This window comes from Thermobia domestica, chromosome 13, assembly GCF_964235325.1.
Source record: "Thermobia domestica chromosome 13, izTheDome1.hap1.1, whole genome shotgun sequence".
In the NCBI taxonomy this organism is placed as follows: domain Eukaryota; kingdom Metazoa; phylum Arthropoda; class Insecta; order Zygentoma; family Lepismatidae; genus Thermobia; species Thermobia domestica.
In genome coordinates this window covers 157,403,234-157,426,496 of record NC_137466.1, presented here as the reverse complement: position 1 = coordinate 157,426,496, position 23,263 = coordinate 157,403,234, and the positions used below count along the sequence as shown (strand labels likewise).

The following is a 23,263-nucleotide window of genomic DNA, read 5'->3' as shown; positions in this document are numbered from 1 at the left end:
TTTGGGTCACGATTTTTTTTATCTATACAAATATAAATAGAGACTTAAAAATTTTGTTCTATAAAACGTCAAAATTCATCGCGAAAATTGTCTGTGGTCGACTTTAGACACTACCAAATCACAAACAAAGCACGTTTCTATCACATGTATGTGAAAATACGGCCTAATTCGCACCCAGATTCGCTCTTGAGATTGTCCTTCAGCTGGTATTATTGAACAGTAGCGATGCAAATCGCATCGCATCGCCGAAAACACCTACGCCTCTAACCAATTTTTTCAACTGTGAGAAGATACCAAGTTTTTATCGCTCCAGGAAACAGTCTTTGAAAGCATAGATAAGATAAAGATAAGTGCTAAAGAATATAGGTACTGTTATTAGTTTTTGAATGCTAAGAAATTTTATGGTTCGATAAAGAAAAGCACGTAAAAGTCACGAAATTTCATTTTGAAATTTTAGTAGACACCCTGATAATGAATATTATGTGATTTGTCTATGTACAACTCAAAGTTACGCTTGTTTACGTAGATACAACAATGCGTTCAATAAAATATAGTAACCAATAAATTACCGATAATACCACATACAATTTTGTAAAAATTTATTTGATGTCATCTTGATATTAAGAAGCTCTGAAGATAAGACAAAAAATGTCACAATCTTAATGTATGCGTTTAATCTTACTGAAATGACTTGTCTTTATAGATATTTTAAATAATTAATTATTTAAAGTAGATGTATAGGGCCAGAGTTACTTCAATCATTTTAAAAAATAAAAAAGAACGATATATATCGAAGTATTCCCACATTTGATTTTGAAGATTCCCGCTTCTAATAACTTTCTGTCTTACTGTGAAGCCATAGTATGAATTTATTAGTGATTATACCTCTGCTCAGGTAAAGCATGATGTTTTTAGTTTTATAAACGTGTTTAATTCAAGTAGTCTAATGTGTATATGATAATTATTTTAATTTTGTTGGTAACTACAAGAGAGTTTATTTTGTTTTGATTTCTTGTTAAAAAAAGTAAATGTTGTTATCAAACTTTATTTTTAAACACCTCGCCATTTACGTATATATATATATATATATATATATATATGTATCTTAAAAGAAATAAAGGATCCCATCCATCTACCTACTTGTGAAATTTTGCTAGTGCGCATATGCAAGGAGAAATCGGAAATATTGTTTTGAGATTATGGAATGTGATAGAATTTCGTTATTTGATGTAATATATAAAAGTAAATTACACATGTAAGATTGCTCATTTAAGTGAAAACTTGCTTCAAAAAAACAAACTAATATATGTTTTGTTTAATAGTGCTAATAAAGAACTGCGAAAATACTCTGATCACATTAGTGTGCCTTGCTTACATTTTTTTATTAATTTGGTTGAGTCAGGACTTCAAAATACTATAGTAAAACACATGCCATATGTAGCGTTTCAGCTCCGTATCAGAGCCTTCCTCAGGCAATCCTTGAGTGAGAGAAACCTCTGCACGAGGCTCAGATACGGTCATATGGAGCTGAAACATTCTTTTTAAAAGACAATAACATTACATGTATTTTTAAGCCTTGACTCAATGAGATTTACGTAAAAAACATTGGTCTTTATATTTGTGCTGGTGTAGTAAATTATACAATGTTCTTTTCACTCTAGATTGAACTGGATTCGGGACTTATAATGCTGGCTCAGCTGCGAGGATCAACATCATTTCGCTTAACTCCTCATAATCCCTGTAATTCATCCTGTCCTGAACTAATCGGAGATTTAACCGAAGGAGAAATGTGTAAGTATACATTCCAAGCAATATTTATCCATTTAGTTACTCTATTAATTTTCTTACCCATTTCGATGGTGAGGTTATTTTGATTTATAAGATGACTGGAGTTTTCAGTACATATCATTGAGTAAGTGTAATTTAAATATGAAACTACAATAAATAATACATCTATCGAACTAACGTTTCGGTTCCTGAGAATTTTGAGATGTCGCAGCTGATGCTCCAGTTGGTCCTACGTGCTTTCCATCAGCATTATGTAAGCTTGTCATGGACATTGTAGCTGTGTGTGAACAGGTATTATCGCGTTCAAGGTGGCGTTTGAATGCCATACTGAGAGGACAGTACATGAGACCATTACCATACTTCTATGCTATAGCACGTTGTATCCATCTTTTATCGCAACACATGGTCTTTCATAATGTGATTCTAAGGGGTAATATTTCTACAGCAATGAAATTATGTTGCTTCCGCTCCTCAGTATCCACCGTGCACGTATGCAGTTAAGTTGTCAGCTGTAATCCGAGAAATCCAGGATTCATTGCTGAACATGCGTCTTTTTGTTGCTTTAGTACAGTGTTTTTAACCTGAAGTTCGCAAGCTAATGACAGAAATAAACAGTGAAATTATGAATAAAGCGCCAGTTTGACAGTTTGTCTTTTCTGTTCCTGTTCAATATTTCTACGTTAATACAATGACTATTGAAGATTTGAAAGTGCAATGCTGCATATGCAATTGCAGATGAGGTCAGATAAAAAGCACGTATGGCCAACGAGCGGGAAGGAGGGGGGCATGAAGTAAAAGGGTTGGGAAACACTGCTTTAATAAGATGTACCGTCTTCAGCTATTTCGTCTCAGCTTACCTTTGCTTACTTTTTTTTTTCGTATAATTCAGTGTATAGCACGCATGATTCCAGACTGATGTTCGAATCACGCATCGGCTTTCACATCGTATATAGGTCTAGGTCTGTCATACAATCTTTGCTGCTGAAAAGGAACATTAAACTTTTTTATTATTATTATTATTTTTAAGATAGTACATTAAGCCTACAATTTATTTTGTATAACACAGAACGTTTGTTCCTCGATGCTTCTGTTCTCCTCATTACCCCTTGCACTGAAATGACGAGTCTAGCTCGTCATGCCCTCCCGGTGCCAAATCTCACAATGACGAGCTACACTTGTCATAAAAGTTAAACTATTGTAGCATCACATAGGGTTACTATATTGGTGTTTTGAAACTTACATAATGATAAACCATCTATAGTACACTTTTACTTCAATTATCAGAATTCAGAAAAAAATCGTAGTGGAAGGGGTTAATTACTACTTTTGTCAAAAATAGCCGGAAAAGTACCACAGCTTTATTATACTTGTGTTTTTTCATGTAGCCATTGCTCCATTCGATCGTATGCTCATTACTGTTGTTTATTATAATATTTAATCAGGGAGGAATTTAGTTCAGACTTGTTGTTTTAATTCATTGTTGTTCAGACTTATTTATCAATGGAATAACTAGATGATGTGTATTCAAGGGCGCCGATCCTGGAGGGCCGAGACCCCCCAAACTCATGTGGACCCCCTATTGTATTTATGAATATACAATATTTGGCATAATTTGAGTGCAGTTTGTCTTAAAATCTTCATATACAGGGTGATTCAATAAGAACGTACCAGACCTATATCGCAGCTAATACTGCACGTAGAGCCATCAAACAAAAAATTGCATTACCAAATCGTATGTGTAGAATGCAATAAAAATAGTAGCGAGACCAGTGGCGTCTCGTGAATCCTCCAACGGGGGACAACTTCAAAATTTGAAATGGAAAATGGTATAACTGTTGGAATCATTCGAAAGGACATTAAATGTCATGCAACTTTTAGAGGACAAACTTTGTCATATCCTTTCCCAGTTAGCCGCTAGAGGCGTTGTTGCAGACTTGTGTCTGACTACCCGTAGCAGGCCTTTATCTCAGTTAATAATGCACATAGAGCCGTCAAACAAACAATTGAACTACCAAATCGTATGTGTAGAATGCAATACAAATAGTAGCGACACCAGTGGCGTATCGTGAATATCTCCAACGGGGGTCATCTACAAAATTTGACATGGAAACAGGGGTTGGTTGTGCCTCCATTGAAACAAGCGCACAATGGGAGGAACGTCGAGAGGAAACACGTTGGTATATTTTTTCCTCGTTGGCAGCAACACGGTCAGATTACTAGGTGAGTCAGATGGTGCGAGGGTGTCCCCAGTCACACCAGACGAATGCCGTGCAAACCATGCCCTTGCAAACAACCGCCGACGCCTTGCAGGATTAACTCGGGGCATAAGCCAAGGGTAGCCCAGACCCACAATGACGTGGACGCGCGATGTATCTTGTGTGCGGACGTACAATATGAAATATCTCCCAAATCCGGGAGCATGTGTTGTGGGCTTGTTTGTCGTTGTTTCGAATAGCACACTCATTTATCGTTGCCAGTGATTTTGTGGTGGTACTCTTGTAGATCCAGTAGCTAACACGTACATGACCTTGCTCAAGACATAGTCTATGCGGTCTCGAACAGGCGATTGCTGCTATGTCAGACAGAGGGCAGAAGGAGCGATGCTGTAGTCAAAACAGGTAACACAACGTGTAGAGTCCGAGAGTTAAAGCGGTCCGTATACTGGACAAGGTGTCATGCATTGAGTTATACTACCCCTGTGCATTACAGGCTCGTGACGGGACGAATACGAAACTTCCACAAGCAGTGAAACCTCTTTGATTGTGTTGATGTTTGAGTGATTGTAGTAGGAAGTGTCGGTAGTAAATAACATTCATGCGGTATACGAATTTGGAGGCATTCCAAATGCTCATGATTTTAGGGGAATGCCGAGAAAATTATAGGGCTCCAGCTCGATTATACGCTGAACGCTATCCACAGCGACAAGCTGTTTCCCACAATCTGCTGCGGAGATTAGCAGCACGATTGCGGCAGACAAGCAACATGCGTGGACGCTATGGTGTCCGGAGAAGAGTCGTACAAAATGAAGACGTTGCCATTGATGTACTTGCCGCTATTGCAGTAAATCCTCATGTATCTTTGCTGCAGATCGCACGAGATCGTGGTATCAGTCAAGGTAGTGTCCTGCGTATTCTGTGGAAATCACATTTTCACCCATACCACCTCTCTGTGCATCAAGAAGTAAGTGATGCAGACTGTAATTTACGGCTTCTGTTCTGCAACTGGGTGGTCAATCGCGTGAGAGAACATCCAAACTGCATTCACTTCATTTTATGGACTGATGAAGCGACATTCTGCAGTGATGGCAACGTGAATCTCCACAATGCACATTACTTAGCAGCAAAGAACCCTCACTGGATGAGAGAAGTCAATCGGCAACACCGATGGCGCATTAATGTGTGGGGTGGTATTGGACCATGGTTTTTTGCTGATGATTCAACAGGTGCAATGTTTCGTGATTTCTTGCGACACCATCTACAGCCGCTATTGGAAAACGTACCGCTCCATATACGTCAGACGCTGTGGTTTCAATTAGATGGCTGTCCAGTTCATAATGCTGCCATGTGTAGGGAAGAGCTATATGTTCTATTTCAGCAACGCTGGACCGGAAGAGGTTCCAATCCACAGTTTCCGCCGCGGTCGCCCGACCTTACTTGTATGGACTATTTTTTCTGGGGTCGAATTAAGGATCTTGTGTATGTCAACCGACCAATTACAATTCGCAACATACGAAACCGCATTACAACCGCATTCCGGACCATCAACGTGGCTGAGTTGGAAGCTGTTGCTCACAATTACGTACAGCGAATAAATCGCTGTATTGCTGTTCGGGGACATCACTTTGAACATTTGTGAAAGCCAGGGGGCGTCGACTACACTCCGCAGAAGGTAAGCTGATTCTTTAGCTCTTTACTCATCTTTCTTCAATAGCTTGGTTGCAACGCCTCAGCTTTCTGTCCCCATGTTTTGTCCCATGCTTTGGCAACAGCACATTCGGTTCGTCTTTCTTCGTTGCAACCAATAGTTTCTTCTCCCGTTTTATTATAGCATCATACATTGTCTCTCATTATACATAGTTCTCCCCATCCACTGCGCTTCTGTCGCAGCCATACGGAAACCACTCTCTTCAAATATTGCGTATGTCATTGGTTTCCTATTTAGAGTTCCATTCAACAGCAGCAAATGTACCTCTGCTTACTGTTATAGTAGATACCCTCCTCCCGTCGTGGTCTCGCTGACGCCATTGTTGTCGCCACTTACACGGTGTGATTCCGCGTATGTACAATTGTACGTCCTGTTCGTTTCAGACCAGTATTTACTCTTCCCTTTGGTTCCGCATGCAGAAACCCTCGCATCGTCTGACTTTGACCTCGTAATGCGATCGTGTTGTTGCCACAGAGGAAGAAATATGCCAACGTGTTTCCTCTCGACGTTCCTCCCATTGTGCGCTTGTTTCAATGGAGGCACTACCAACCCCTGTTTCCATTTCAAATTTTGAAGTTGCCCCCCTTGGAGATATTCACGATACGCCACTGGTGTCGCTACTATTTTTATTGCATTCTATACATACGATTTGGTAGTTTAACGGTTTGTTTGACGGCTCTATGTGAATTATTAGCTGAGATAAAGCGTGGCCTTAGTTTGACAAGGTTCTAACTAACATTTTTGTCAAAATTGAGTTATATACACCCTCCATTCCAAAAGAAACCGAACTTTTGAAAACAAATAGTACCACTAGTGCCATATGTTGTAATATTTTACCGGTAGATGGCGTAGTCCCTCATTGACAACTGGTATAAATGTCATGACATTTGGATGCACGGCAACAAAGTTATTGCGTTTCAACTGTCAGTGTGTTGTGTACATCGGTCGGAAAATGAGTTTCAAACAACGAGCTGCAATTGAGTTTTGTGTTAAACTGGGTAAAACTTTTAGTGAAACGCACCAAATGCTACAAAATGCATATGGTGATGAGAGTCTATCCCGTACGTAAGTTTACGAGTGGTTCAGGCGATTCAAATCGGGTAGAGAGACGCTGGATGATGACGAAAGATCAGGCCGTCCCAGAACCGGATTATCGGAAGAAAACATCGAAAAAGTGCGTGAATTCATCAAACATAACAAAAAATCATCGGTGAAAGTTATTGAAATGGAATTAGGCATTCCTCAAACAACCGCATACCGCATTTTGACCGAAGTTTTGGGCCTTAAGAAGGTTAATTCGCGGTTTGTACCACACAAACTCACCGTGATCGAATTGCGCATTGCAAAGACATCGTTAAAAGTGCTCGGCAGGATCGAAACTTCTTGAAATCGATTGTAACTGGTGACGAGACGTGGTGTTTTGAATATGAGCCCGAAACAAAGCGGCAAAGTGCTGAATGGAGAGCGCCGGATGAAGGAACACCCAAAAAAAGTCGCTTGGTGAAGTCAAAAGTTAAGGTGATGCTGATTTGTTTTTACGATTCAAAAGGAATTATCCACAAAGAATTTGTTCAGCCCGGCCAGACAGTCACTGGAGAGTTTTACTTGGGCGTCATGAAGCGTTTGCTGGCAAGAATTCGTCGTATTCGGCCCGAATATCGCGAAATCGGCAGTTGGACTCTTTTGGACGATAATGCACCATCACATCGTTCGCGACTTGTAACTGAATTTTTGGTCAAAAATCACATTATTCGGTTGCATCATCCGCCCTATTCACCAGATCTCGCTCCGTGCGATTTCTATCTGTTCCCGAAACTGCATTTGGCGATGAAAGGAAAGTGGCACGCATCGATTGATGCCATTGAGAAGGCGACGACCGCCGTCCTAAAGACCATTCCAATAAAGGACATGGAGAAATCGTTTGACAACTTGTTGGAGCGTGCAAATATGTGTATCAATGCAGAAGGGGAATACCTTGATTAATAAAAATGATTTGTTCCAAAATGTACATTGCTTTTTTGTGTTTTTAAAACGTTCGGTTTCTTTTGGAATGGAAGGTGTATAGCACGTAACACTAGAAGTTGAGCTTTATTCAAATATATGACTTTTATTGTTGTAACTTCAAAAATAAACTGTCCACTAATTTGACAAGGTTGTAACTGCTTCTGACTCTAATACAGTATTCAGTTTGACAAGGTTCTAACTGCAGCTTGGAAAGCTGTAAGTTACGGAAGTAATCATCCTTTTTTATAATTTACGTGTGTACTTTCTATGTTACTTGCCTTACAATAAAGAGATATTTAAAATGCAAGATTTATTCTTTTAAATTAGCTTGAGAAGTAAATAATGATACTTTTCTTCCACTATTTTATATATATATATATATATATTTTTGGCACACCAATTCTGAGCGCACTATTTTGTTCCACTTCCTGAACCGTGCTGTATAAAAATAACTAAATTGGTAAATCGTACATGTTAAACCAATAGTAAGACTATCCGTGGCTTTGGATTGATTATTTTAACAAAAGAAACACTGACCAAAACTTAAAACCCACTTTATTTTAATTTGTATAATTATAATACAAATTATAATTTAAAATAAAGTAGGTTTTAAGCTTTGGTCAGTGTTTCTTTTGTTAAAATGATAAACCAAATTGATGAAAGTTTAATATAAAATTACTTGTAGCAAGGCTCTAAACTCTGCAGGGTCCATTGAGGATTTACTGCCATATATTGGTGTAAAATATACAAAATTTCAAACTTGGTCTTCGTAATTCAGTGTGTGTTCAGGATAATGAAGAGGAATCATGCGAAAATTGAGACGACACTAAACATCCAATAATAAAGAAAGTTAAATCTCGTTGGAGGTATTCTTTTCATTACTTCTTCAATGTTAAAGGAGAAAAGATTTAACTGTGCAAAACATTTTATTTGTCGACTGTCCTCATATCCCAAAATCCTGTGTATACTGTACACAAAACCAAGACTATGAATACAAAGACATCTATTGTAGACAACGGCGCTGACTTACCAAAATTTATGTGGATGCATATCAATGGTGGGACGTGTTAGCGTATATGTTTTCATTAAAGTCTTGATATTTGACTGATTTATTTTTAGTTAAAATCTTTTATGAACACTGTCATAAGGGCTGTGTTGTGATAAATATATATATATATATATATATATACTGGTGCTATAAGGATAAGTTAGGGCTGCCCTAGCTCAGTCGATAACACGGCTGACTTAAACGTAAGAGAAACGGGTTCAAAACCGGCTCCAAACTAAAAGTCTGTGGTTGCGGAAAAAAAAAGTGTATCATGCTATCTGGAACAAAACAATGGCAGGATGTGCAGGGAATGGCATTGCGAGTGCTTTTAGGAGAATATTGGACGCCGTGCTCGAAGAAAATGAGATCACGAAACTGATTACTTGGTCCGATTCCTGTGCACAGTCCGCAGCAAAAAACGTGCAACATGAGCATTTAAGTTTATTGTGAAACTACGCCTAACATTGCAGGGAATCAAAATAAGGTCTAAGTTGCACGAATAACGCCAGGAGAAACCTCGGCGTCCTCCCCTGCACACTTATTTTGGAGCAGAAGACTTCGTCGTTTCACAATAAACTTACATGCTCATGTTGCAGGTTTTTTGCTGCAGACTGTACCACAAAACCGTAATTCCTATATATCATATACAGATTTGGACATTTTGAGAGAAAACCCGAACATCAATTCTGTTTCAATGAAATACTCTCTTTGAGGACATTCCTGTGTTCAGGAAGTAGATCTCGTACACAATGCAATTATTAAAAAAAATAATGAACAAGACGGACTTTTGCTCCCTTTTGTGTATCGTAAGAATATTGAAGAGTAGACCGTCACAACCCACATCGTGTTATTCAGATGAGACTGAATGATTTTAAAGACTTTGGGACGACAGCAACGGCGCTGACTCTAAAATGTATGTGGGTGCATATCAATGGTGGGAAGTGTTAGCCTATATGTTTTCAAGGAAGTCTCAATATTTGATTGTTTTTTAGTTAAGAACTTTTATGAACACTGTTATAAAGGGCTGTGCTATGATAAAGTAAAACATACCAGGTACAATAAGTTAGGGCTGCCCTAGCTCAGTCGGTAACACGGCTGACTTAAACGCAAGATAAACGGGTTCAAACCCGGGTTCAAGCTAAAAATCTTGTGGGTGCGCTGCACCCACAAGACTGTGTGCGTGCCGGAGCCCCGGAGCACACACGTTGTCGGCGCGCATGGACGACAGAAAAACTTCTAAATTACAAAACCATTACAAAACCAGAAGCTAACTTGACGTTTACTCAAGAATTCAGTACCGTATTGTTGAAATCAAGCCAAGACGGCTAGTTAATGCAGCAAATATCAAATTTCTAGAAACTCCAAGACAAGAGGCTAAAGTGTTATATTTCAGCAGTAGTTGTAGTGTTTTTGATATCAAACCAAAGCAAAAACATTGTTTCAGGTTTACAGAATTAATGAAAAAAAAAGACTTTAAAGAGTCCCTTCTATTCATAGCCCTGGAAGTTGAGTTGAGTTGATTTTGAGTTTAACGTCCCGTTCAGCAGCGAGGCTATATGAGACGTGGAGCTACTGATTAACGTGGAATCCGAACCACATGAGCTCCCACCGGGAATCGAACCCGGGTCTCCCATAGCCCTGGAAGACACGGAGTATTATACTGCACTGTTAAACTTGTAACTAGTATTAAACACACATTTCATGTAATTAAAATATGAATAGTTAATCTACTCAATTGGAGTTACACCCTTATCGTTCTAAGACATGCCTGTTTTTCTCGTCATTTTGGTTGACAAGGTTCTAAGTGTTAGAACCTTGTGCCTCTGAAAATGATCGTTTCAGTAAGACAAGTTTCTAACTGCATTTTACTGATAGTTCAAAACAAGAGAAGTAAAGCCCCATTTCAAATGTCAAATATTTAAATGTAAACCTTGTAGGCAGTTAATCATTGTGTAAAAACATCATAATGATTAGTTTATAAATAAAACAACTATAGCCTAATAAAACTTTAAATGCGTTTTTCTCAAAATATAGTCATGTGGAGTTAGAACCTTGTCAAACCAAGGCCACACAACGCCTCTAGCGGCTAAATGGGAAAGGATATGACAAAATTTGTCCCCTAAAAGTTGCATGACATTTAATGTCCTTTCGAACGATTCCAACAGTTATACCACTTTCCATTTCACATTTTGAAGTTGGCCCCCGTTGGAGGTATTCACGAGACGCCACTGGTCTCGCTACTATTTTTATTGTATTCTACACATACGATTTGGTAATGCAATTTTTTGTTTGATGGCTCTACGTGCAGTATTAGCTGCGATATAGGCCTGATACATTCTTATTGAATCACCCTGTATATACATTCTGCATATGAATTAGCCCCCGCCCCCTCCAAATTTACAGAGAAATCGGCGCACTTGTGTGTATTCATGTATATTTCTGTGCTTTAATGAAAGTGAAATGAAAATGAAATTAAAAAAAAAAAAAAAAAAAGTTACTCCATTGAGTGAGTTACTTCAGAGAACTATGAACTGCGTTGTTGGAATGGTTTGTCAGTTTATATTTGGTTATGAAGGAAAAGGGGATTTTGAATGGAGCAGTTTATTTTCGAAGTTGATAGTTTAATTGTGTGTGTATTTAATTTTATGTGTCACGTCTGTAACCAATAGATCAATTAAAACTGACCTTCCGTTGAATCTGAGACCATACTACTGTCCAAAGGCAAGCACACTAACTATTCCCACAGTATTCAAATTTATATTCACGTGTATTCTTCAAAAATAATAAAAAATAAATAAATAAAAATAAAAATACTGCAATGTTATTAGTAAATAATGAAAAATCTGGTAAAGTTTTGGCACCCCTATGTCATAATCTTCTTTTCTTGCAGTGGTTTTTACAAATTTCATGTGGACGTTTGAATATTTCCCTGGGAGAAATATGGATAATGTGGCAATTCTAACAGAAACCGTATGGGAGGACAATGCTGCTTAGAATGGAAGATACTGATGACATCTTATTCAAGCTCTCTATGTGTGAAATTATTTTAGTCTTTTACAATTGTATAAAAGATATCGAGTTCTTTTATTATAAAAGTGCTTTTAATACTATATACATTCTAGCTTTCTCTCTCTATATATATAACACGATGCTTTTATTCTACTCTGCATCTAGTCATAACTAGTGATATTTTAAAAGGTAATACAGAAACGAAAGTAGTGTTCATTAATGTATGTTTCATGTAATTTTTGAATAGTTATATTACAATCGTACGGTTCGCAATTTTCAAGTTTCAAAATGTAAAATATTTGTGCAAGGGATACGATAGAAAATTGATAGTTCGTTTAATTTTTATAATTTTATGCCTTAAAATAGACGCTCATTTGATATTCTTTTGAAGTCCACTGTATTTGTATATGGTATATTTTTTAAAAAATAATTTTTATGCTTTTGTACTTAATAATGCTAAAATATAATGCATTTAAACATCAGTATTAAATGTTGCAAAGACTGTTATACTATTTATTATTTACTTTCTTGTAAGGGAATTTCATTGTGTGAAACAATAAAACTTGTGAAAAAATTCTATTGCAGTCTGTATCCTATATACTCCAAACCCCGATTAAATGTTACATTAATGATTTTTTTTTTTTTAATGACAAAGTTAGATCCTATCATGTATACCATAGTAGTTTCTCATAAGTGATGTGTTTATGTTAATCAAATACAGTGAATAATAAGTAGAATGTACTGAACAAAATAGCTCACTTCATTCCCATGAATTTCATTTGATTAATAAATAGGGATCCTAGATGTTCCATTACAAGGGACCGTCCCGTTTGTATGTATTGCATTCCGGTATTGCGTTGAAAGTCCAGCCGAAATAGAAAAAGCCCTGCTTTTTCTTTAAAAAGTATTTTATATACGTAATTATAAAATTTTCACCTATCTGGCTTTATCTACCGCTGTTTTTCCACTCTACTCCAAAGTAAACAAAGAAAAAGAGAAACACACAAAATGCTCTTAATGTTATGAAAATGAGTCGGTGCACTAAGTGGCTCTACTGCCATTCTGTCAAACTTTGCACCGATAATCGAAAGGCTGCTGAGCTGGCTGAGCTATGGACAAGACGTAGTAAAGACTGTTGTATCTCGCTTGTTCTTAAGAAGGGTATGTTATTTGGAAAACTAGTAAATTACAACTATCTCAATTTTTGTAAAACTAAATTTCAGTTTCTACGAGTATTTTAGCTTCGTCTACCCCTTCTTTGACCAATTTCACTAGTCTTTATGTAATTATAAACAACCCCAATGTACATATTTTGGTTGTTGAACTGAAACTAGGTTTTAATATTGGTGTGTTTTTGTCGTATAACAAAGTGCCTCGGTTTTCTATGTTGAATATCTAGAAACCATATAATAAATAAAAAGAAGTGTGTGTGCGTTTGTTAAAATACAGCCACTTTGACCAAATCCAAAATTCCTTTAGCCACTTATCTCATTCTCAGTTCATTCCAGCCTACACTTCTTATTCTGAATCGTAAGAGTGAATGGAGAAATGACTCTCTATTAATTCAAGAGTACCGTATAAATATACTTACACATACAGTAAAACCTGTTAATTTGGCCACCTTCGTAACTTGGCCTCATTTTTGTAAACCTTCATTTTCCCATAACATATGTATTATTTATTATTCTGTAAATTGGTCGATCACTTTTCTATCATGCAAGTTGGCTGTATTGAACCAACTCTATTTCTATGGTATTGATGTTAAATCCAATTTTGGTCCAAGCACCTCCTTCAATGTTGCGTTCTCCATCTTACAGTACCGGAAAAGTACCTCACTACTCTACCGAACGCATTCAATCGGGCGAGAATAGTTATAACTTTCAAACCTCAGTGAGACCTATCTCACTCAAACGGGCCTGCCTATCTACTCTTGCTTCCAACCTATAATACGGGGGCCAAAAAACTCACTACTCCGTCCAACGCATTCAATAGGGCAAAACACATCTTTGTTAGGCACAACTCACTTTACCGACTTTTGCAGAAGAATCCCTCAAACTCTCATCGGAGCGCTTTTATATCTTAGCCAAGAGATACGCTGCTTGAGAAAAACAAAAAAGATCGCTTGCTTTCTGTAGACATATATATAGGTAACTGAAATCAGAAAGCTGCGCATGTCAGAGATATAGAAATATATAAGATCTATACAACAAAGTATTTTCAATGTTGTAATGAGAATTCGTTTCAAAGTAAGTCTGTCAGTAGCATAAATGTTTCTTGAAAGGGAGAGAAATTGTTGAAAACAATGATCGTTCAGTTTGCGATCTTTAGTTACTGACACAAACATCAAAAGAGTGCGCAAAGTGATTAGAAGTGCCCGAAGTTTGAGTATGCATGCAATGGTTGAACTAGTGAACTGGGACGAAATCTGTTAGAAAGAATTATAGGCTAGACAAACCTCTCACAGGAACAAAAGAGTGCCGCAAAGAATCGTGTGAGAAAATGTACAACGTATCAAAAAAAAAATCCAGGCGTGTTGGAATCTGTAATCACCTTCGACGAAACATGGATTTTTATCCTCGACCTGGAGACTAAGCGGCAATCCATCCAATGAAAGTGACTCGGTTCCCTCAAACTGAAAACATGTGACGCTTAAAATTTTAAGGAAATACTGCTTCGAATCTCTACTCAAGTATTAGAATCCTATTTATCAAGCATAAAAAGAGTATGTTCATACTAGGGGAAGTCAATCAGTACTGCTGCATTGAGGTTTTGACCAGACTCCAAGATTTCAAATGTAGAAAAATGTATGGATACTGAAATAGGACAATGCACCAGCCCATGAGGCTCTTGTTTCTCAGGTAATTTTTGGCGCATACAAACATTAGTATCATGGAACCTTCCTCTTACTCGCCGCTTCTCGATAACTTTTTACTTTCATACGACAAGAGGAAAATATGATGATCATGAAAAAAAAAATCGAATTCGAGATTTCAACATATTAATCAGGATGTCTACTAGTCTGGAAAACATGAAAAACGTGGAAACGTCAGGGAATTTTCTGTATATTCTGGAAATTTTTGGCAAAGTCACGTTTATTTAATTGCTTTTACATTCTATCTTCACAATGTTTGGAAAGCAACTTTTTCGCTACAGCAGAAATCATACAGTGAAGGACTTGTAAAAGGAGTTGGCAGCCCTTGCGTCTGGAGCTCGTGGTTTCTAATCTCCACGTTAAAAAATGATCCTTATGTCCAGGGGTGTAGTTAGGCTATTGCAACCGGTGACCCCTAATAAAATGCTAATCCTATGTATAGTTAACTCTTTAATTTATAATATAATGCGTACCTACATTAGTTAGATTTAAAATTCCTATTCCATTTTCCATACTCCATTTTCAGTGCAGTTTGGCGTTCCGTGTGTCTTTTGCGATGTTTTTTATTATTCTGCAGGTAATTTCTGTGAATATTTTTAGTATGCTTGTAACTTAAAAAATAAGACACTTTTCCCAGCAAGTGCTCATATTTTTATAGAAAACGTGAATATTGTAGACAGAGCTTAGCGATTATTACCACACTTGAAGTATGTCGATTCGGTCTCCGGTAGTAATCGAGCTTTAAAATTGTTAAACTATGTCTGAAAGATTCTTTGCTTGGAGCTAAATTGAGCTTTCTTCCGAACCGTTGCTGCAGACATTCAACCTTTTCTTTTGAAATTTCAGTCAGACTCACCAATGCTTCCTTTTCTTTATGATGAAATACTTAAACTTCTGAAGTCCCTTATGATTAGATTCGTTAAAAAAAAAAAAAAAAAAAAATGTAATTGAAGCATCAATTTCTGAAGACCTAATGAAAGTTTGCTAAAAGATGATAGTAAGGATTTGTGTTTTGCTAAGCAGGTTGATGTTGGATTTGTAACACGTATAGCATTAAAATCAGAGAAGTTATCTGAACTGGCTATCCTTCGTTTTAGGAGGGATTCTTTGCATATTTTAACATGTTTTTGTAAGAAGATTCTGTGTAAATTGCCATTGAAATAAGACTTACGTATGGTGCTGCATGCCTCTCTCCCGATTTAGTTTTAAACAAAATACTTGGGGAGGTACAAGTAACCGTAGCATTGGAAGTGCTTGTAGAGAATCATCATTTGTCTGGCTCTGCTACTGATGATGCAAAACGACTCTTACAGTGAAATTTGTACTCAAGATTCAGTTATCACAAGAATGAAGAATTTTGACGTAACTAGGAATCGTTTAGATCACTTGTGGTTCTTCATACTTGACAACTAACATTAGCAACAACTTTTCTGTGTTCGTTAAGTAAATTCTAGTGTTATCACATGGAAACGCTTTCATTGAACGCAGTTTCTCATTGAATAAGGAGTTTCTCGTGGATAATCTACACGAAGAGTCTTTTATTTCTTAGAGAATAGTACATGACGCTGTCACATTTCACAGAAGTGTTTAGGCAATGCCAATCTCAAAACAATTAATTCATGCAGCAAGAAATGCAAAGGCTAAATGGAAAGATGCTGTCAGAAGGAAGCAGACAGCAACTGAGGCGGAGAAATATCGTTCGAAAGAAAGAGAGCAGCTGCAGAGTTGGAAAACTGAAGAAAAGAAGGAAAAATCCTTGAGAAGGCAGCAAAAGAAAACGAAGTTGATGAACACACGAAAAATCTTAAGAAAAATCTCCAGTAACTTGATCATAATCGGAAATCTCGTATATATTTTAGTGTTCTAGATTATAAAAATATTCTGTATTTAGTATTCTACATAAAAACACTAAATATAGAATACTTTTATAATCTAGAATACTGAAATCCACAATGTTTGTCAGTATTTGTATTTCGCAATGACATTCTTGTTATTATTCATATATCTGTGTGTATTGTCGTGTACGTATTAGCTGAAACAATAAAAAATCTAATAGAAGTAGATCACGTGAATAGTCAAGTTTATGTAACTGAGTGTACCTCAGAAATACGTGGTATGAAATGTAAAATCCTTATACGGTTTTGTGTATTATGTATGTTTTGTCATTCACACTTTTTGTATTTGAAAACAAAAGATATATATATATATATATTAGTTGTACTGAAACAAAGAACGGAGAGGGATGCTATTAGGGAAGATGGAAGACCATCAAAAAGTACACTGTATTTAACAATATTGTTCTTGGCAGGAATAAATAGGTACTTATTTTAGCTTTGTTCTTATTTTTATAACAGCTGTCGCGACTAAGAGAACAGATATTATAAAACTACAAGTGTTTACAGAATAGCGGTTACTTAACTTCACTAAAATATAGTCTGGAAAATTTTCTGTTTTTGTCTGGAAAACTTGGAAAAGTCAGGGAATTTTATTTGCCTGAAATAGTAAACATCCTGTTTATACGTTCCATATCCCTTCCATACCGAAAAAGTGATTTTGGAGTATCTGTCCGTTCGTTCGTTCGTTCCATATAAATATGTTCACTTGTGTAGATTCCATACCGTTCAACGTATCAGCAGGAAATTTTAAACTTGAGTTTGTTTTTATAAGGTTCTCTAGGGAGAGTATTGCATTATCTTCCTATCCTCAAAAAGAAGAGCAATTTACTGAAGGGTTAACATTTTTAAAATTCTGTTTTCTAGAAAGCAGCTTTAATGATTTTATTTGTATTTCACAACCCTGTACTATGTGATCTTTCTGAGAGAATCTACGAGAAATCGTTTATTCTTGGGAGTGAGTTCTTTTCGAACGAGTTTTCAAGAAAGGACTCAGGTGATGTTCATATTTCATTAATATCCTGACAACATGGCACAACTCATTTGTCCTGAAAAATCTACGAGTAGTAGTTTATTCTTGGGATAAATTCCTTTCGGACGATTTTCTCAAATATGACTCGGTCAATGTTCTTCAAATTCGATTAATTACTTGACGATATGGCATAATTCATGTGTCCTTCAAAAATCTACGAGGGTTAGTTTATTCGTGGGTTTGAGATTTTTTTCTTGGCTATTTTCTCAAAAACGACCCATGCGATGTTGTTCATATTTCAGTAATAACCTGATAATATGATAGATCTAATTTTTTGTTCTTTGTGGTGGGCAAACACCGTGCTCGTGGGTTTTCTCGGGGTTCTCCAGTTTCCTCCCACTTTCTTCATTCCACCGTTTCATTCATTTCTCATAATCATCGTCTCCTTTAGCCTAACCGGCATAAACGTGGAACGTAAAACAAAGATTTTTTTTTTCATTTTTTGTGAAACAATCCACAAGATGTAGTTCACTCTTGGGTGTAACTTTTTTTTCGGAGATTTTCTCAAAAACGACTCAGGTGACAAATATTTCATTAATAACTATAATTGATTAAATTACGACAAACATATTCACGGATGTGAGTTTTTTTTAAAAAAAAAACTACTTTCTCAAATACAACTTCTGCTATTTTATTGATGTTTTAAACAAATATTTAATTAATAACGCTAATATATGGCATAAATCATTTCATGAAAAATTACACAAAGGATAATTTACTTTTGAGGTGATTTTTTTTTCGAGCGAAGTTTTCCGAAAACTCCTTATAAATTTGTTGGCATTTCACAAAATATGTTTCATTAACAACTGCAGCATAACATGATTTAATCTAAGGAATGGAGCGAGGAGATTTAGTGCGGTGGCCAAGTTTTATCTCAGTTTATAGAAATCAAGTAAAAAACGAGAGACCTTCTGAAATTGAATTCCAGTATAGTAACCAAAGTAGCAGAAATATGTTACTGATACCGAAAAGGCCTACTTCGAAGGTGATGGCTACGGCAGGCAGTAATGAAGTAAGTTTATCTGTCAGCTCCTTCCCCTCTCTGTGTGGTTTATTGAGAAGAGGAGCGGCGATAGAGCGTTCAGTTGGAATTGACCACTCCAGGCAATCTATATATGCCTGCAGAAAAGTGTACCAAGTAGTACATTGAAGACAGGTAAATCAACACTCAAAGTTAAAAATCATGTCTCTATTCAGCTATCATGTCTACTATATTGTTGTTGACAGCAGTAACATGTTTCTACAGCGTTGCCACGTCATGAGATCCTTAAGATAGAGAGGCGGGCTGCATATAAATCTGACAACGGTTGTATCTTAATATGTATTCACATTTGCGAAAAATTTACAGAAAATTGTGTCATTAAAAACAAAGATAATAAACCGTAAATGTATTAACATACGAAAGTTTATACATAAATTGGGTTTCTTGTATAATGTCAGAGTTACCGTCGGTAGCTCCGGTAGACAACAAAATACGCCACTGGTTGTGATAGCCTTAAGTTTTGATGTGCTCTGGACACAGGGTGGCTGGATTAGCAAAACCCCACGGGTCTACCCGTGACTCGATACATTTGTTTACTTATTTTTTTAATGTTTTTTTTTCTCGAGAAGGGGTTCTTAATCTATATATATAAAATTGAAAATCGCTATGTTTGTGACTAAATCTCCTGAACCGCCCGACCGATCTCGATCAAATTTGTAACATGGATGATGTTCAAGGCTGGGCTGGTTTTAGGCTATTCACTTTGATGGTAGAACTAAGAGGTTGGGGGAGGGGGTATAAAAATAAATAAAACTCGAACTCCTGAACTACTCGACCGATCTTGATCAAATTTTCAACATAGATGAGGTTCAGGCCTGGGATCGTTTTTATGATTTAAATTTGACGAAGCAACATAGGGGAGGAGAAGGTGGGGAGATATATAAAAATCAATTTATATAAGACTGAAAGTGACTATTTTTGTAACTTAATAACTCTTGAACTTTTCTTCAAAATACATGAGGTTCGGATTTCGAAACATTTTTGTAATTTCACTTTAATGGTAGATCCTAGGGGAGGGGGACGTATAAATAAAACCTAATAACTTTTGAACCACCCAACCAATCTCGATCAAATTTTCAACATATATGAGGGTCGGGCCTTGGGTGTTTTTTTATCGTTTCACTTTGACGAGCCAACCTAAGGGAGGGGAGGGGGAGATATATGTAAAAAAAATAAAAATGATTGCCTTGGTAACTTCATCACTCTTGAACCCCCCGACCGATCTCAAACAAATTTTCAACATACATGACTTTAGGGACGGAGATTACTTTAAGCGATTCACTTTGATGATGCAACGTAGGGGAGGGGGAGGGAAATTTAAAAATGATCAAAAATGATTGATATTAGTGTTGAATACATAGTTTGGGGGTTCGATGAGAGAAATAGTGACACTTCTGATGCTGTTTCAATCCAAATTCAGCCCTGATAGTTGGGAAGGGGAGGGTACAATGTAGGGGAGGGGATAAATATTTTAAAAAGATCGAAAATGACTAATATTAGTGTCGAATCCATAGTTTTAGGAGTAGCTGAGATTAACGGTGACTATTCTGATGCAGTGTGCCGTAACACAGAGGAGGGAGAGGGGGGCTATATATAATAATGATCGAAAATGACCAATATTAGTGTCTAATCCATAGTTTTCGGGATCATTCAGATGAACAGTGACATTTCCGATCCGGTTTAAATCCAAAATCAGCCCCGCCACTTGGGGGAGGGGAAGAAAGAGAGATATAAAAATGATCGAAAATGGTCACTATCAGTGTCAAATTTATAGTTTTCTGGGTCGCTTAGATGAATCGATCCCATTTAAATTCAAATTCAACCCCGCAACTTGGGGAGGAAGAGATATTTAAAAATGACCGATATTAGTGCTGAATCCGAATTTTTAGGGGTCGCTGAGATGAACGGTGACACTTCCGATGCCATGGCCCGCAAGATGGGAGAGGGGGATATATATAAGTTGTCGAAAATGATCAATATTAGTGTCGAATCCATGGTTTTCGGGTCGCCGAGATGATTAATGGTCTTTCCGATGCCGTTTAAATCGATGCCATTAAAAACGAAAATCGTAGCATATTTCACGAGTACTTAACACATTAGATACGGAGTTGTGCATTTAAATTTTCACTTCAAACCAGCGAAGCGGGTAATATATGCTAGTATTAAATAAAATAAACACATCATAGTCATATCCGTAATTATTATAATGCATGCCATTCTGAAATCTTACGTTATTACTGTAACAAACTGAAGGTTTCAGTTTTATGTATAGGTGTCATAATGATATAATAATAAGTGGTTTTTGAACACAATATCAAGTGGTGGAATATATTTAGCAGTCTTTGTCCAATACATATGGCCAAAATGCTACTTTGAAGAAAGTTAATCCAACCAGATGGGCCGGAAGGTATGACGCAGTTTTTGCCCTATAGGCGAGATTTCAAGACATTCAAAAGGCTCTTTGTAAAGTAATTCTATTGAGTTCCAAGTCTGACGAAGTAATGAATCTGAAGCACTGAAAAAACATATTTTGTTGGCTTAATGGTTTTCCAATACAAAATATTGCATTCAATAAACGTTATTTGGTTTGATTTTTAGCGTTCCTTTCAGTGGTGAGACCATGTGAGACGTGCACCTACAGCTTAACGTCGGATCCGAACCACATGAGCTCTCACCGGAAATCGAACTTGGGTCTCCCACGCCAAAGACATGTGAGCTAACCTGTGTGTGGGGTCTCTGGTTCGATCCCATCTCGCGTCCAGTAAGCTTTGTGGTGGACAAAGACCGTGTGTGTGGGTTTCTCGGGGCTCTCCCGTTTCCTCTCACTTTAATTATTCCATTATTTCTCATTATCACTGTCTCATTTAGCCCACACGGCATAATCGTGGGACGTAAAACTCGAAGATTTTGTTTCATTTTACGTAAGCTAACCGCTTAGCCACAAAGAAGTTCATAATTTACGTTGTATCCAGCGTATTTCAATCGAGAAACATGAATTTATCAAAAATAGTATAATTAACTACAAAGAGCTGAACAATTAACTAAATAAATTTGAAGAACTGATGGAGGAGGCTGGTCCATTCGGCCTAAGTTTCTTCATACTTGACACAGAGAAGCAGGGGCGTACGCAAGGGGGGCTGATGGGGCTACAGCCCCCCTCCGGAAATTTTGAGAAATCAATATGTTCAAATTAAAGTAGTAAAAAGACTAAAAACCTAAAAAAAAGAAAGAAAGAAAGAAAGAAAGAAAATCGAGGAATTGCAGTCTTTCCCGAAAGAGAACTGGAATTTTCTTTCGCATTAGTAAAGAAAAGATATATACATAGACTATATTTTAATTTGGAGAAGTAGACGCTCTCAGATTTTGGAAAGATATGCACACTATTAACTGAAGTCAATTCTTTAATTTTATAAAACTCAAATAAACGAACAACGTAATATAAGTTACATTCGAGTTTCATTGATATATTCGCGGAGAAAAGTTGAATTATCCTGCCCCGGCGGAGAAGCAAGCAGGTAAATACTCGTAAGTTTTATTGAACTTACATTGTTCGATAAAAGGTGCGTCTGTTTCAAAGCGAAATAGTACTTTGAGAAATGGCCTGCACCAGGGGCGCACAGAGATGGAGGAACGAGGGGAACATTTGTCCCTTCCTGATTTATACGATTTCCTTACATTTTCAGGGATTTCGGGAGAAGATTTCATACTTTATAGGGGTTTCCCCCATGGAAAATTCTCCCCCTTAGACATCTATTGCGGACGCTCATGGCCTACACTGTAATGTGATCTCGTGTCATAGTTGGAGAATCCATAACTATATGCTACTTCCGAGTTAATTTGATGTCACTACAATACCTTGTTTGCTTTATTTCCAGTTTTACGTCCCTTGTCACTTGGTAGCACCGAGATCTACAGCTAAAAGTGACAACCCAGCTACAACTCGGGCTTTTATTCGCTTTTAGCTCCCAGGGGGATTTGAACCCTCCAATAAATAGTTCATATATTCTGAAATAGCCAACGTGAGATACAGATATACGGTCATGCGTTGGCTATTTCCACTTTCCCGGTGATAAAGTTGTTAACTAACTTCATTAAAATCATTTGAAAATTTGTCATGGTTTTGGATATCTTACCGTACTCCATACTACCGTAAGCTACAATATTACAACACAGCAAAATTATTATTATTATTATTATTATTATTATTATTATTATTATTATTATTATTATTATTATTATTATTATTATTATTATTATTATTATTATTATTATTATTATTATTATTAAATGATCTAGTTGAAAGGTAGTTATTCTGAAGCAATGAAATTAATGGAATAGCTACTGTATCTTATTCTTTCTTGACTACGGAAAGTTGTGTTTTTACTGTGCAAGTAAAATGTTTATTCCATTTAAAAAAAAAAACAACAAAAAAACAAAAAAAGAAAAACTGAGGGGCGAAAATTGTTTTGTGTTTATCAAAGGAAAATAAACAGCTGCATATGATAACGATAGTATAGATTTAAATATTCGTCTCATTCTAGATGGTGACTTCGAAAAAGGGGACAGTGCCCGAAGGCTGTCCGGCACACGAGGTGTATCATTGATAGTGGTTTTGAATTCCGGAATTTGGTTACGAGAAATTCATCCCCCT

At 36.8% G+C, this 23,263-nt stretch overlaps 1 protein-coding gene across 1 annotated transcript in view; it reads left to right on the top strand.

Annotated features, from left to right (window-relative positions):
- The window catches only part of LOC145668668 (uncharacterized), a 53,896-nt gene extending 41,641 nt beyond the window's left edge, over positions 1 to 12,255 (top strand). Inside the window, exons 6-7 of the mRNA XM_081736726.1 lie at positions 1,662 to 1,791; positions 11,655 to 12,255. Of these exons, the coding sequence (XP_081592852.1) occupies positions 1,662 to 1,791; positions 11,655 to 11,758 (234 nt within the window). The 3' untranslated portion in view covers positions 11,759 to 12,255. The remainder of the gene's footprint in view (positions 1 to 1,661; positions 1,792 to 11,654) is intronic.
- Positions 12,256 to 23,263: the final 11,008 nt, after the last annotated feature.